The sequence below is a fragment of the Anas acuta genome, chromosome 25 (genome assembly GCF_963932015.1).
Source record: "Anas acuta chromosome 25, bAnaAcu1.1, whole genome shotgun sequence".
NCBI classification, from domain to species: domain Eukaryota; kingdom Metazoa; phylum Chordata; class Aves; order Anseriformes; family Anatidae; genus Anas; species Anas acuta.
The window spans coordinates 6183975-6199146 of NC_089003.1; the positions used below are offsets into that span (position 1 = coordinate 6183975).

The 15172-nt window shown below is 47.3% G+C and overlaps 1 protein-coding gene and 1 long non-coding RNA gene across 9 annotated transcripts; one reads left to right on the plus strand and one right to left on the minus strand.

Moving 5' to 3' along the window:
- Positions 1-591: 591 nt before the first annotated feature.
- Positions 592-8603, minus strand: LOC137844510 (RAD52 motif-containing protein 1-like). 4 transcript variants are annotated; one of them, XM_068660960.1, is made up of 8 exons: positions 8328-8600; positions 6863-7042; positions 6355-6477; positions 5683-5845; positions 5005-5103; positions 3399-3487; positions 1797-1929; positions 592-925 (listed from the first exon to the last, which is right to left on the minus strand). In XM_068660960.1, the coding sequence occupies exons 1-7, from the start codon at positions 8583-8585 to the stop codon at positions 1828-1830; spliced, it is 1014 nt and encodes a 337-aa protein (XP_068517061.1). In that variant the 5' UTR covers positions 8586-8600; the 3' UTR covers positions 592-925; positions 1797-1827. The 4 variants fall into 4 exon arrangements, 3 of the variants coding, with proteins under 3 accessions (XP_068517061.1, XP_068517060.1, XP_068517063.1); XM_068660959.1 differs by lacking the exon at positions 592-925 and having other exon boundaries at positions 1235-1929; XM_068660962.1 differs by lacking the exons at positions 592-925; positions 8328-8600 and adding an exon at positions 7903-8061 and having other exon boundaries at positions 1235-1929.
- On the plus strand, positions 8060-15025 carry LOC137844514 (uncharacterized). Of its 5 annotated transcripts, none has more exons than XR_011089925.1 (4): positions 8060-8333; positions 8627-11466; positions 11558-11816; positions 13383-15025. It is a non-coding gene; the product is annotated as an uncharacterized lncRNA (long non-coding RNA). The 5 variants fall into 5 exon arrangements; XR_011089927.1 differs by having other exon boundaries at positions 8627-10408; positions 10838-11466; positions 11558-15025; XR_011089926.1 differs by having other exon boundaries at positions 8627-9818; positions 10034-11466; positions 11558-15025.
- Positions 15026-15172: the final 147 nt, after the last annotated feature.

The following is a 15172-nucleotide window of genomic DNA, read 5'->3' on the forward strand; positions in this document are numbered from 1 at the left end:
CAGCGGGGATAAAACACCGAGGAAGGTCCAATTGAGGGGTCTGACCTGGATGTGGGGGAGCAGCGCTTCCAGCCCTGCCCCATGGTACTCACAGGATGGAGAAGGCCCAGCGGCGGGTGGCCCGGGGCACCCCAGCCAGGGAGGCCCAGCTGCAGTTCAGCAACTGCCGGTGGCAGTGGCAGGAGGCCGGGCAGAAGCCCCTGGGCTGCCCCTGGCCCGGGGCTGCCGCCAGCAGCAGTGCCAGGAGGAGGAGCGGGCAGTGGGGCTGGGGCAGGCCCATGGCGCTGCCGCAGGCCCAGCCGGGGTCGCCGGGCAACCAGACCACAGGCCTGGGGCCTGCGCAGGCCTTGCATCACCTCACCTCACGGCTCACAGTGGAGGTTTTGGTTATTTTTATTATTATTATTATTTTCTTTCTCCCTGCTGTGGGATGTCTTGCCCCTAAAAAGGAGCATGTTGAGAGATTTTACTGTGTATCTGGCATTCCCGTGAGGAAGGCTGACCCCACCACCACAGGACGCCTGCACTGGGAGGGGGCCCTTCCACCAGGCTCTCACTACTTCCACTCAAAAGATGAGTTATAAAGCATGCTGATAGGAAACAGAGCAATGGGGCTTTAATTTCACATCATCAACAAGTATTTCCAATGTGAATAATAAGAAAGAGGAAGCTGGGTAATTTGCAGCCAGTGTTTCATTTTATAAATATGATCTCCTGAGAACTTGCCATGATGGAGGTTTTACCACATCCCTCCGAGGTCTGCTCTCATGCTTAATTATTTCCACTTGTAAAACGTTGCATCTTACTTCCCATTTCAATTTTTCTAAATTCAGCTCCCAGCCACTGGATCTTGTTTCACCTTTGCCTTCCAGGTTAAAAAACTCAACCAGTATTGGGTGTCTTCTCCTTGCAGAGCCATGTAGTCCTGGATTAAATCACTTTTATTTATTTATTTATTTATTTATTTATTTTTGTTAAATAAATATGCCACACTCTTCTCATTTCAACATTTGTACTCCAGACCTGCAGTCATTTTCATGGGTCTTCCCTGAGCTTTCCCATTCTTCAGTTGTCTTTTTACCAAAGACAGAAGGCAAAAAATCTGAGCAGGGGTTTGTTATGAAATACGCATTCCCTCTACCACCACATGCCCTTGTGAGCTTGGGAGCTCAATGTACCTTCCCACTGAATATGCTGCCTCAAAAATTCATGTATCACGAACAGAAATACAAAATAAGATTTTTCTCAATTTAATAAAAAACATATGTTTTAAGTTAAAAAGAATCTGCTTTAAATTGTAATAATGTCCCAACTGCTTGGTTCAATACATCAACACAGGAGTTAGGCTTATCTCTTTAAGTGAAATTTCACCTAGAGAAGTATTTTTTTTCTGTGCCTGTGCACAGATGTGTAAGTATCAGATCTACTCCTGCTGGTGAGACATCTCTCCCTGCCTCTGACTTTCTCCTGCAGATCAGAGCTAACCTGAGCTGCAGGCTCTTGCAGCGAGGTCTTGTTCATTTTATTTTTCTGTAAGTGCTATGCACATCTGTTTTGCTGTCTAAATAATAACTGTGCAGGTAAGCTGGCTTCCAGATATAGCTGACCTGGATAAGCTGACAGGAAATCACTTCCTCTCCAGAAACAGCATACATTTTTGGGCTTAATTTTAGTAACAGTAAGTTTACTGCCCATTTCTTTTGCTGTTCTGTATTTAGAGAAAAATAAAACATTGGAGATGAGGCATACGTCATTGCACGGCTTTAGACTTTCATTCCTAATCAAACGCTACAGACCTTTTGGAAATGATCTGAAGAGAGACCTGCACTAATTAGATGACATCCCCCAGCTAGGGAACTCATCATCAAAACTCAGATCAGAAAAAACTTCTTCTTCGAGGTCAAACTGTTCCAAGGGCAATTCATTGACCTGGGGAGAGAAATCCAAGAGTAAATTTCTTCCTCTACAAATTTTTGCTTCTTATGTCTGCACCTAGAAACACAGTGTATTTTTACCATGTATAAAAGATGGCCTCCATAAAATTTACAAATTCAGGAACATTTCTGTTTTGGAAATACTGAGCAGCATCACAATAAAATGAACCAAAAATGACACCCAGAAGCTCTCCTCCCAAGCAAGTCCTTCCAAATTCCTGTCTGTAAGCTAGCCTCATCAGCCTGGTAGGTGCCTTGCAGAGAGAGAGATGAATTAACTCCCCCACACCAACACCAGGAAAGTGAGGTGGCTGCAGAAGTGAGGCATGACTCTTGTTCAAACAGGGGTTAGGGAAGCAGTAGGTTTTCTCTGCACACTTCTTTTATGGTCACTGCATGTTAGGACATTTCTCTGTGGGTTTAAAAGAAGTCAGATAGAAGAGGCAATACAGAGGAAAATGCAGAGAGAACAAAATTACAGAAATTGAATCATCTTGACTGAAAAAAACAGATGGGGTAGACATTAGTTACTTCACACACAAAAATACCTCATATTTTAGTTACTTTTCAGTAAGAAAGGAAGACAGTTCTGCCCGTGGACACTAGGTGACTCAGTGTCATCAAATGTGTCACAAGGCTAATTAGACACTTCCTTCATGCAAACTGCAGGAGGAGTTGACACTGTGCTGTATGTGTCGCTGATGCACCATGTGAGACTGATGCTTGCTTTCAAAAGAGCACCAACCATCTCTGGTAAATAGCATTTTTCAAATGAAGGGAGATAAAAATCTGCTCAGGACTGGTTGTATGAAAAAGCTGGCATTCAGAACTCATCTCACTCTGCATGATTATTAAAGTTTTACTGTTATACTTGGGTATTTTTGTTTGGTGCATGCTAACAGATCCCACAATTACCTGCAAGGATTTTACCAAAGCTTTTAGCTATCTTTCCCTGGGATAAATATAAATTCACAAAGGAGATTTCTAGATAGGCAGTTGTATTTATTAAAGAACTTATTAAAAAATCATTTGATCTAACCTACTGTAACTTTACTGGGATTTTCACTTTCACAGATTCTATGAAGAGCAGGCTTTGGCACTGTCATGTGTCAGACCTATCAACCTGCCCTTTAACAGTCCTGTAACGTAACTGCTTACTTTCCTGCTCCAAGAGGGGGACTGGACTAGTTGATCTTTCAAGGTCCCTCCAATCATAAACATTCTGTGACTATACGATTCCTGTGCTAAAATATACATGCATTTCTACACAGAGTTGCCTGGGAGAGTACGAGTTTTATAACCTTAGTGTGCTGCTATACAATTCCCAGATGTGATTACTTTCTGAAATTTGAAAGAGGTAATTGCATAAAAAGAGGATGTGAATGGTTGTAACAGTTGATAGCTGTATCTCTCTGATCTCTAGATACAGATACTATGCAAAAGCTAAACATCTGCTGGTCTTACCTGAACAAGCCCCTTCAGTTCCTCTTCTGTTAAGGAGTCTGTGGGCTCCTCTTGAGTGTGGTTGTACTCCACAGCCACTTTACCATTCTCTGAAATAAGCACACAAAATAAACAGCCAGAGATATGGTTAGTGTGCATAATGACAATAAACCTACCCTCAGCTCCAAATGGGACAATTCTACCTCATAATGCTTTCAGAGTGGTTGGCTGCTCTGAATGAGTGTGCAAGGAACAGGTCATTTTGTTGTCCCTTAGCATAATGTGGGGCTCTAATTTATTTTCTTAAGTAATATAACTGTTTTACTGTGGAAAATTAATCTCTTGGTAATGGTTTAAGAAGTGCTTATGGGCTGCAGCATTACTACAGATGTGGACAGAGCTTCTGATTCCTGCTGCCATGCCTGGACTCAGAAATAAAGGGTTTGATCTTTCTACTGTCAAGCAAGCTTCTGTGTAAGCAGGATTGGGCGGTGCCACTTCCAGGAGTGCTGGAGTTCTGAGAGCTGAGGAAGGAAAGAGCTGAAGGTTTTGTCATGGTAATTATGAGGTACAGAGGAAAAGAGTGCTAGTTACTGCATTGTGTAATGCGGTGTGGATCTGCAGAACTGCTTCTTTCTCTGGCTTGCCTGCCTGTCTACTCTGCAAAAAACTGAAAGGCTCTGACTAAATGGATTGGAAACTGAAAGTAAGGAAGCAGAAATCTGTGGAGAAGATGGAGCATATTAATTACCGGTCTTTGTGTATGTGATGGACCGAAAGGCAGGAAGCACTGCAAAACACCTAAATACTCACTTTTCTAAGGAATACCTTAAAGAATCCAGGGAAGGATGCTGGCAGATTATATAAATCCTGCTGAATTCAACAGAATTTAAGTTCCTGCTCAAATGGTTTGCTGTATCAGTACCACAGCATGAGATGGTGTTTACTGACAAAGTCCCCGCTCTGTGAAGTGAGGATAGCGGCACTGACCTGATTACATGAGAGTCTGTCCTGAAGTTGAATGCATTACAGACTAAAGTACTCAGATCCCACACAAACAGGTGTCATCTAAAAGCTCAGAAAGCACAAGACCTGGAACCCAGAAGAAGCAGATCTAGCAGTTTCTGTATAGACATAGAGCCAGCTTCTATGATAAAGGAGAGAGCAGGCCCAAATATGCAGCTCTGAACACAACAGTGGGGCAGGGACCATTGATAGCACCTGACTGGTTTGGAACCAGGTCACGAGTGTGCAAAGCTCTGCAATTCAGTTCACATTACCCCTGGAACTAGAAATTCTTCACATCCCCATTCAGCATGCACACATACTGTGCTAATAAGCTCTACCTTAGACCCTGGCTTAAGCATAAAGCCAGGGTTTATACTTCAAGCATTTGTATTTTTTGAAACAGTTTCAGTGTCTTTATCATAAAAAAAAAATCCAGCTCCTTTCACTCACATAGCTTATATGGTGAAACTACTCTTCAGCGTTACATCAGTGAAGACCACAACACAAGATGAATTCTGAGATCCTCCATACAGTGAATCCTGAGAATTCACATCAATTACCACGGAAGTCATATCATTAGTTTAAACACCCCAGTGTTTAATACAAAAATAGGCCTTACCTAAAACTACGAGGAGTATCTTCTGAAAGGCGCTAGACAAAGCTTTCCCAACTGCGAGTTTCTGAACTCTTCTTGTGGCTGTGACAAACTCAAGAGGATCTATACCAAACAAACAGCATGTTATTAAGATGAAAATCTGCATATGAAGCACACCAGCTGCATTGTACTAGGAAATGAAAGCAAACACAGCTTTATGGATCTGGTAAGAAAGCTGCTTTTATTTTGGGAGTTGTTGGCTGTGTGGCAGCACCTTCACAAAGCCTTGATGGGTCAACCCTAAGCAGCACACAGTCCTCAGCCCTGGGTCAGGATCCTGCCCAGGGCAGCTGGCAATGGGGAGCCCAGTTGACATCAGAGCCGCGTCACAGACACAAAATTTCTTTAGAATCATATAGTATGGCTACATCAGGAGTGATCATGGTGGGGAATGAATAGCCTTACAGGTGAGAGGATGAGAACCTACAGGGGAGGTAAGTGTTCCTGGCATGACACAGGGAGGGAAGAGGCATGCTCAGAATCCCTTGCTGTACAGCAACACAGCAGTGCACAAGTCCCTGCACAGATCCTTGTCTCCAGCTAAATTAATATACTACATCAGATCCACAAACTGTGGAAACAAGATTGACCAGTGTTTGTGAAAGGTGCTAGAAGAAACTTTTATCTGCATGCAAAATGTACCTTCACTGTTTTCAATGTCTGCCTCGCCGAGGCCAACTCCCCTGGTGCATACCCCGTGGTTGGGCAGTGTCACTTCCACAGCACCCAGGTATTTCACAGATCGCTTCTGTAATATCTTTCCCAGGTCCCCGTTCTCATCATCAAAGCCTGATACATTCTGCAGCTGTTGGGAAGACCACAAATAATTAATTAAGATGGAATAGGAAGGGGTATTGTGACCACTTAGGCCTTTGCTTGCATAGTACAGACCTTCTCTGCAAAGTGTGTGACTCCAAGGTGGTAGGTAGCACATGGTGGAGGCAGAACAGGGATGCTTACTGTTTTGATCCTATTTTAGAAATGGCTCATAGTCCCCATCTTCTGGAGTCTCAGACAACTCACACACTTCCAGCATGCGAAGACAAGCCCTGACACTACTTTAATCACACTTGCATGAAAACCTGATGACCCCATTTGTATAAACAGAAGCTCAGCCAATGCCCTCACCCACAGCAATCTTTTCTCCCTAAGCTTTCATAAAAACCGCAAAACCAAAGCTGCAGCTCCTGGAGCTGTCTTCATTATTTGCTGATTTGAGGACAATTCTGTTTATTCCACCAACAGCTCTAATTCAGAATAGGGGATGGAAAGAGAAAGGGGAAAGATGGTGAATGAATATAAAGGGCCCCTTACCGTGATAATGCGACTGGACCAGCCATTAAAGCCAAGGTAGTGGTTGGCCAATTCCTGGCACTTGTTGCTGTTGAGAGCAAGGACTTGTTGCTGAAGTCCCTTCTGCTTGGTGCAAACACAAACCTGTTCAGGAAAGAAGAAACGTGGTTAGCAAGGCTCTGCTTGCAAGGTTTCCACTGTGGACACACCATTGATGGCTCTGGGAGAGATATACGTACATTACCTATTTCCTAACAGCACAAGTATATCTGATATGCATGAAATATTGGTTACCCAGGAACAGGGTGCACAAACAGAGAGATGCTGGAATTTTTCTCCTTAAGTGCTACCTGGGAGCCAGTGGCAGGTGATGTCACGACTGCAAGGCATGCAGCAAAAAGTTAGCTAACCTTTGATGAAAGGCACAGGGAACATCACTGAGAACAAAAAATATTTTCTGTGATTCTACCCTACTGTTGGAAGTTGCAGTACTGAATGCTGTAAGTGGCTCATCTGTGGCCTTGCTTACCTTCAAAGGAGATTTCTGGAACAGCCTCTGCCCATTGCACGCACGCTGGGCTCTGCTGGCATCTCTGTCTGAGTAAAACTTGATGATGGCGTAATACCCAGGCCCTGCCACAGCAGCGTTTCTGTGTGCTCGCACGGAGTACAGCAGCCCAAATTTTGAAAACACTGAAAACAGGGAATGCTGAGGAAAAATGAGAAAAAAAAGGGTCTTTTGAAGAACATCCACTGGTATTCCAGGGAACAAGCAACCCTGACAGAGACAGGACCTAGTTACCTAGAAAACAAGGAATATTTCATTACTGTTCCCTCTGTATAATGGCAATGAACCCTGGAATAAGCAGCAAGACTGGAGATGAGGCTTTCCCCATAAAAACAAGCTCAGCCTGATGGGACCCCTGACCCCGGTGTCTCATGAGCAGTATCTTCCAGCCTCTGACCCAGGAGGAGAGCAGCCAGACGTGGTGTTTCCAGTCCCGTGGGTTATCCTCATCCCTGACTGCTTCTTACTCTCTTCCATCCTGCTTTATGTGGCCATGCTGTTTTGTTGAGACTTTCAGTTAAACACTAGCACAATATTTTGCAGGCTAAAGGGATTTTGTTCCAGCTCCTGGACATTTTGGTCTCCTAGTTTTGCTTTGCAGACTACAGGGGCAGAAATCACCCTGCGGCAGCCTGCCACCCTCCTCGCAGTTGCCCTGAGTGCCTCAAGGGAATTAAAACACGATTTAAAAAAAAAATAAAAAAGAAGGGGTGGTGGTGTTAAAAAGCGTGTTAGCACACAGGGAAGATGATGGGAGAAGTGGCCAAGTGCTGGTGGGGGGACGGGGGCCTTAGGTCTGCTTAGGGAGAGTCCTCTACGGAGCCCGACCCTGCTCCCAAGCCTCGGGGGGACCCAGGGGGTCCCGACCCCGCTCCCCAGCCCCGGGGGGAGGTCCGGGGGGTCCCGACCCCGCTCCCGAGCCCCGGGGGGACCCGCGGGGGTCCCGGTCCCGGCCCCAGCCCCAGCCCCAGCCCCAGCCCCAGCCCCAGGCCCAGCCTCACCTCCAGGCCCGGCGCCGGCTCCAGCCCCCAGACCAGCAGCGTGTGGGCGCTCCCCGCGGGCACCCTGAACGCCAGCACCTCGGCCATGGCCGGAGCCCTCCCCGCCGCCCAGGGCCCGGCCCCCGGCCCCGGCCCGCCCCGCTCCCCGCCGCCTCCCCGGCCCTGCCCGCCCAGGCCGGGTGCGCAGGCCCGGCGGGGCTGTGTGTGTGTGTGGTACGGGGGAAAAGCGCCCCATATCCGCCCCCCCGTCCCCCCAGGCAGGCAGACGGGCACAGCTCAGCGGTAGCGGGTTTATTCTCCTCGGGGCAGAGCGATTTTCGTGAGAGGGGACGGGGCAGGCCCGCGGCGAGGGGCCGGGATGGAGGGCGGCCGTCCCGGCCTCAGATGGTGCAGTTGCTCTCTCCGAAGCGGCGGCACTTCATCACCTTCAGGTAGGTCTCCACCTTGTGCAGGTCCTTCTTGAAGCAGGAGAGCAGGCCGTAGTTCTTCAGCAGGGCGTCCTCGTTGCGCAGGTGGATGTCGAACTTGTCGTAGGTGGGCTTGAGGAGCTGCGGGCCCCGCGGGCTCCGGTCCTCCAGCTCCTGCAGGAGGGAAAGGGCCGGGGCTGAGCTCGCACCAGGGGCTCTTAAAAGTGGGGCAGGGAAGCAGAGTCCGGCCGTAGCCACTGGAGAGGAGGAGGTCATGAGAGGGGTCAGTAACGCTCTCTTTCCTCACACTTTTCCAGTGACCAGAGCTTGAAGCCAGACCCAAGCCATGTGCATCTGGAGCTGCAGGCCGCCTCTCCTCCTGCCCTGCTTTGCTTGCCAGCTGATTCGGTCAACGGAACCGTTTTTGTTCAGTAAACAGGGTGTTAAAAGGCTAAAGAGTGATCATTACCTGGTTACTGTGTACTGCTTCCCATTGCCCAAACTTATATCAAACGGAGAGCAAAACCTGGAAATGCTACAGACTACAGTCAGGACAGAAGATCTCTGTTTACTCTCTGTGCCTGACTTTTGTAGTTATTTAGGTGCTAGATGATGAAAATCATCGTCCAGACTGACATCACATGGAGACAGGTCTTGGGGCTCTAGCTGTGGTGATGCTGAGCAAATCTAAGATGGGATCCTGACAGACAATAAGTAATGTCATTTAAAACAACAAAGCCAAAAGTAATCTTTCTGAAGAACATTCTCCAGCTGTCAGTTGTCTGCGTGCTAGGTTAGTTTAAATGTAATATAAGAGAGAAACATCAGAGTATAAGCTTCCATCGGTACACAGACTTATATGAGTTGTTTTTATAAAATGTCTTGAGTCTTGGAAGTCAGGATGCAGAGCTCTGCAAAATTTGCTTCACTTTAAAGTGTTTTCTGGGGAGATAGGGCAAACATCAGGTTTAACAGCAAGTTTAACCAATGGAGTATTGTTTGGTGCTGGGTTTGTAAAGACTGAGTCTAGACTGTTGTGATCTTCCTGGCCTGTGCTGCTATGCAGGTTATGGCAGTGCTGTTAACATCTGGTATAAGTTTTCTCATGCTCCCAGTGATGAATTGTGTGCAGTGGAGTGTTGTGATGTGACTATGTTAAAGTAAGCAAAGTTCAAAGGATGCCAATGTTTTTTGGAGTGGAAGGTGGGGAGACTTCTCATGGTCTTTGGATCCTGTAGAAGACCCTGAGAGCTCAGTGCCCTGTGTTTAGGCGATCTTTGTTACTCCGTAATCATGCTACCTACTGCAACTTACCCTCATCAGAGCTTGGATCCCTTCTTCTAGGTCCTTTAGTTTTTCAAACACTCTGTCTGAGGTGCCAAAAACCAGATTGTTTGTAAACACCTTGCTTAGGTATTGCACTGGGGTCAGCCAGGACTGGATGAGAACCAGTGAAAACCGAAGAAGCTCCATATCCTGAAATTAAAAAAGGGGGTGAAAGGTGTGCAGGTGAGGTGTTCTGTAATGTTACCTGTGTGTCTTGCTCCTTCTGAAACAGCCCAGAGGTGACCCATGGGTGTGCCCCTGCTTCTGCACCTTTAGCAAATGTTAAAGACTGAGGAGCATCAGACAGACATACATCCTTTTCTGACAACAGTTACTCTCTTTGGGGTGGGGGTATGATTTATAGTCTAACCCAAAGGTGTCTTTTCTTTTGCATGCAGGCGTAAATAGTAAAAGGAGAGAGGAGTGATACCTCAGCAAGCACTGAAGTGCTCACAGATGGAAACCCTCTGTTCCTTGAAAGAATTCTGTGCTTGCCCAGGGGAGACAACTTACTGATTTCTGCTGGGCATCATCCTTCCCTGTGGGAGCTGGGATGGTTTCTGAGTAACAGAATGCCTGGGAATTCTTGTTGGTGTGTCTCTGGTCCTCCGGAATATAGCTGCGTTCCTGTGGAGACATCCCAAATACACCCAGATCTGTTGGCCGTGTACTGGGAGAAGAGCGCTGACTCTTTCCTCAGGCTGTCCTGACAGGTTGCTCTTTTCAAGAAAGAAATGTGAGACATGAAGTGTGTCTCTGTACAGGACTGGCAGGTAGGAAGCTGGAAATCACATGCTGGTTGGCACAGCAGCTGCTGGACCTATAGGTCTTGCTTTCACTAAGCCAGAGTGCTGAGGTGAACACAGACCGCGCGGACTGCATTCTCCTGAGGGGCAGATGACTCCCTTGAACAGCTCTGGCCAAAGCAGACAACCTTGTTTGAGCTCCTGGCCAAAGCAGAAGCTGGATAGTTTTAAGTCAGTGCCATAGGTTACCGTCACAGGAAAGTTGCAAAATGCCTGCCGCTCCCCACAGCTCTCAGGACTGGGTTTCTCTTTGAGGCAGCTGGCTGTATGTGGTGGGTTTGGGTGTGGGCAGCTGTGGCCCTGAGGAGGATCAGGGGTGGAGGCAGAGAGCTGTGAGGAGGAGACAGGCTGGTAGAGGCCGGTTCTATCCCATTAAGACTCCTTTTTCCTCCTCAGGATCTGACAGGAGACACCAGTAGTTGAAATGCATCTGTTTCTAGAAAACTGGACTGGGTGGGAAGCTGTGATATGGTCCTGAAAACATCAGGTTAATGAGGAGATGCCCGGAGGCTGTGACACTTACGAACTCTTTGTATGTCTCTGCGGCCAGGAGGTGGAGGTGCTGAGCCCTCAGCACAGCGTTGGCAAACAGGTTGGAAAGGGGCATGGCTGGGAAGGTGGCAGCTTCTTGTGGCCACTGCAATCCCAGGGTGATCACAGTGATGAAGAGAGGAGAAAACCACGACCCTGCAGCAAAGTGGAGAGGAGTGGTGTTAACTGTCCTTCAGTGAGGGTGGCACCTGCATATTACTTCCTGGCCTCTTCTGCCTGTGCTAACCCTAAAGAATGTCTTGTTTGTGTTCATGCACGATCTTAGCCCTCCAGTGACACCCCATCCCCTTTTGCTGGATGTGCCCTCGAGGCTTGTGCTGCTCCCAGTGTTACAAACAATGCTTTTCTGCCTTAAGAATGATTGTTGCTCCATGAAAACTGCAGTGCATCCCTGTGTTGTTCCTTAACAAGCTCATGTTTTTCAGTCAGTCTTGTCTTCATGAACAGAGTATGATGCATGAGCGGATGGGATGGTGAGTACCAGGGGAGGGACTGGGAATAGTTCACTGTAGCCTTGTTTTACACCATGCTGCTGACATGAAACTGTCTGTCTGCCTTCACTAGGGTGAAAAGTGATTGCATTACCTGTGTCGTAACTGAAAACTTCTGCTCTCTGGCACTCACCTGTAGAATCCAGTGATCCCTGACAAGTCTAAAGGTTATTAACGCCTAGCATCTAACTCACACAAGTGGTCACTGTAAGTACAGATGGACACAAAGTTAATCTCAAACAAGCACCCTTCAGTGGAGGAATGCCCTGGAGCCTGTAGGACTTGGATATGGGCATTAGACATCATCCTGATCCCTGTCTTAAGCCTTGAATGTGAGTTTTAATATCCCTGCCACTATTTATGTTAGTAATAACTATTCCTGCTCTGGCTTGCACGTCTTTTCTTCTTGTTCTCCAGCCTCTCCTTGCCCCTTGCCTGTAGCATTAAATGCCCCTTGCATTTGCATTAGCATAATGAATACCTGCGTCAATCCATGGTTAAAAGTCATGCTGTTGGGAAAGCCATTCTTTTTCATTGATTGTTAAGTTGCCACATCTTAATTTGGGGCAGGCACTGAGCATATATAGGCAACAGTACCATCCTATCATAATACTCCATCACCCAAAGCACATAATCAGAATCATAGAATCATTCAGGTTGGAAGAGACCACTAAGACCATCTAGTCCAACCTTTAACCTGATACTGGCAAGTCCACCATGAAAACATACTACTAACTTCTACATCTACATGTTTCTTGAAGACCTCCAGGGACAGTGACTCAACCACTTCCCTGGGCAGCCTATTCCAGTGCCACACAACCCTTTCAGTAAAGAAACTTCTTCTAATATCCAACCTAAACCTCTCCTGGCACAACTTGAGGCGATTTCCCCTCATCTTACCACTTAGTACCTGGGAGAAGAGCCCGATCCCCACCTTGCTACAGCCTCCTTTAAGGTAATTGTAGGGTGTGGTAAGGTCTCTCCTGAGCCACCTTTTCTCCAAGCTAAACAACCCCAGTGCCCACGGCTGCTCCTAATAAGACTTGTTCTCTAGACCCTTCACCAGCTTTATTGCCCTTCTTTGGACACAATGCTGCCTGTAGCCGCATTGGCAATCCTCGTAAACTGAAATAAAGAAGAGTACCTGGAGCCATTTCTGCCTGGAGAGTTGCTCAGATGTTGCTTGAAAGTGAATGTTTCTTCCTTTCATCTAGGCTGGTAATGGCAACTGTTGAGACACCCCTTATATAGTAGGGGGTCTGTTTAAAATGTATATATGTGTTCATGATCACAACAACCTCTCTATATCTTCTCCATGCATAAATGCACACGTGTTCGCAATGGTGCTACCTAATTGTAGTCATTTATACATAGATGGAAAGGTTGGGGAGGATGTTTGCCTAGGGATGAAATTAGCACTGAATGATTTCTCCATATTCTGCTGTTTATTGCAAATAACGGTTTTATCATCATGGAAGAGCCACCCCAAATCAGATCAGTGCTTTTACATGGTGGAATTTCCCCGCGTAGGTAGAAAGTGCTCCTAATTTTCCTGCCTGCTCCAGGCAGGGTCTGGCCCACAGTTAACAGGGCTGACAAGCCAGACTGGGACACCTCTGACATAAAGCAATAGAGGTGGTTTCCCATTTATTGTTAGTGGGGATAGAGCTGGGTGGATGTTGCCAGGTGAACCACATTTCTGCCACATAACTTCTGGCATGCTACCAAAAATTTCAAAAATTCAAAAGGGATATTTTGAACAAGTCGATTTTTTTTAAATAACAATTTCTGTTCCTTGAGGTAATGGTTTGATTCAAATTTTCAGCCAATGCATTATTTTACTTACATTTGTTCTCAGGTGCTTTTATTGTCTAATGTATTTTTTCCTCATGCAACAGCTCAAGCATTGAACTGCAGAAGTAATTGCAAAGCCCTACTTTGAGAGAGGAGGTACCAACCCTCTGTCGAAAAACAGCGTGGCAGTTCCCAGGCAGAGACAGAATAAGGTCCCTGGAGTTGGCTGGTTTGTCTGGCACAGGTTTGGTGAAGAGCCGTCACATGTAGGTGTGTTACAGGGTACCAGCCTGCCTGCTGCAAATCCAAGTTCCAGAGCCCTGGGAGGTTTCTCACATCCTCAGCTGGGCAAAGCTGTGAGAAGATCTGGTCATCAGCTGCTTTCTGCTCTTGCCTGAGACAGTAATGAGAAATATCTCTGCATTGAGCAGAGGGCTGGTGTGGAAAGGAGGGAGAAGAAATGGGGGAGAACAAAGGTCACAGCACACTTATCCCTGCTTTTGAGCAAGACAAGACAGAACCTGGGATGGAGAGCTGTGTGTGTGGGGTGTGCTTAAAGGACTTTTCTTTCCCCTCAGGGCACTGGGTGCCTCAAGCCACCCTGTTTGTTCAGGGCCCTGTTTGGTCCCCGGTCAGGGGCAGTGCTCTGGCTCCCCGAGCCCCTGGGTTGGCCTGCCCCCCTGCTTTGGCTCCAGTTTCCACGAGGCAGCATCATCAGTGGAGCAAAGGGTGCGAGAGCTCGTTAATAAACACGCTGGGGAGAGCGTGATCTGTTCCGAGAAGCCCCTGGGTGTTCACTCGCATGGTGGTGTCACAGAGTAAATGTCAGTCCCTAGAGAAAAGGGAACAGTGGGTCCTGCAGGTATCAGGTATCCGGTCACCCAATAGCCAGCAACATCTGGGTGTGTTTTTCTACTAGAGATTGTGTTTAAATATGTCAATATTCGTCAGAGGTGAGCAGAGCAGCAGCCCCACCAGCCAGCACAGGCTCTGCTGCCTGCTCACGATGATGCTCTACCACTGCAGCTAGATTAATCCGGCACCTTGCACCAGACTGCTGCCCATCACTTGCTATCCTGCTGCCCCTCCAGCCCTGTTAGCAAAAGCACGGTGCTAAACCAGCAATTTTCATCTTAGAGCCAAGCACAGAGATGCCAGCATGTTCCAGGCTCTGCCCCTGAGGTCTGTTTTCTCCCCACTCACATAATTTCTGTGCATTAAATGAGGCAGAAGCTTTGTGGAGATGGCAGTGCATGGCTCGGATCCTGGGCTGGACAAACACACACCACTGGCACGATTACATTTGCATAAGCAGCTTGCAAATATCAGCTTGGCATTTTTCTAGCTTCCAAGTGCCCACATGCGCGACCCAAAGTAGAACATCATAAAGCAGCATGAGGCTCAGTAATTTCCAAGTTCCTTTTCTTATTTGAAAGAGAAAAAAACCTCCATTCTTTTCAGGGTGGTCCCACGTCCACCCACCTTGCCCTGTGGACAAATGAAGCAACTTTCCTTGGAGGTATGTGTATGCCCTGGTTCCTCCTGGCCCCCCAGGAGGGGTTTTGTGCAGAGGTTCCCAGCCGGGGACCTGCAAACGGTGAATCCTGACTGAGGAGCCAGATGCTGGCCGACAGCCCAGGCTCTGTAGCTCCGTCGGTAACGAGATGGATGGTAGAGGCTTTAAGTGATGGTTGACTACCTTTGCTAGCTCACTACCCTGAAAGTAAATAGTCCTTTTCAGTTGGAATTGTGTGTTTGTGTGTGTATTTTCTGGAGCCAGGACTGCTCAATTTCACCCAGCCTATTTCTAAATGGCAGATATCATGAGGCTGAAGGAGGTCCAGGACTGCAGCCCAGTGGGACTTAAAAACAACTGTCTGCCCAGTCATACTTC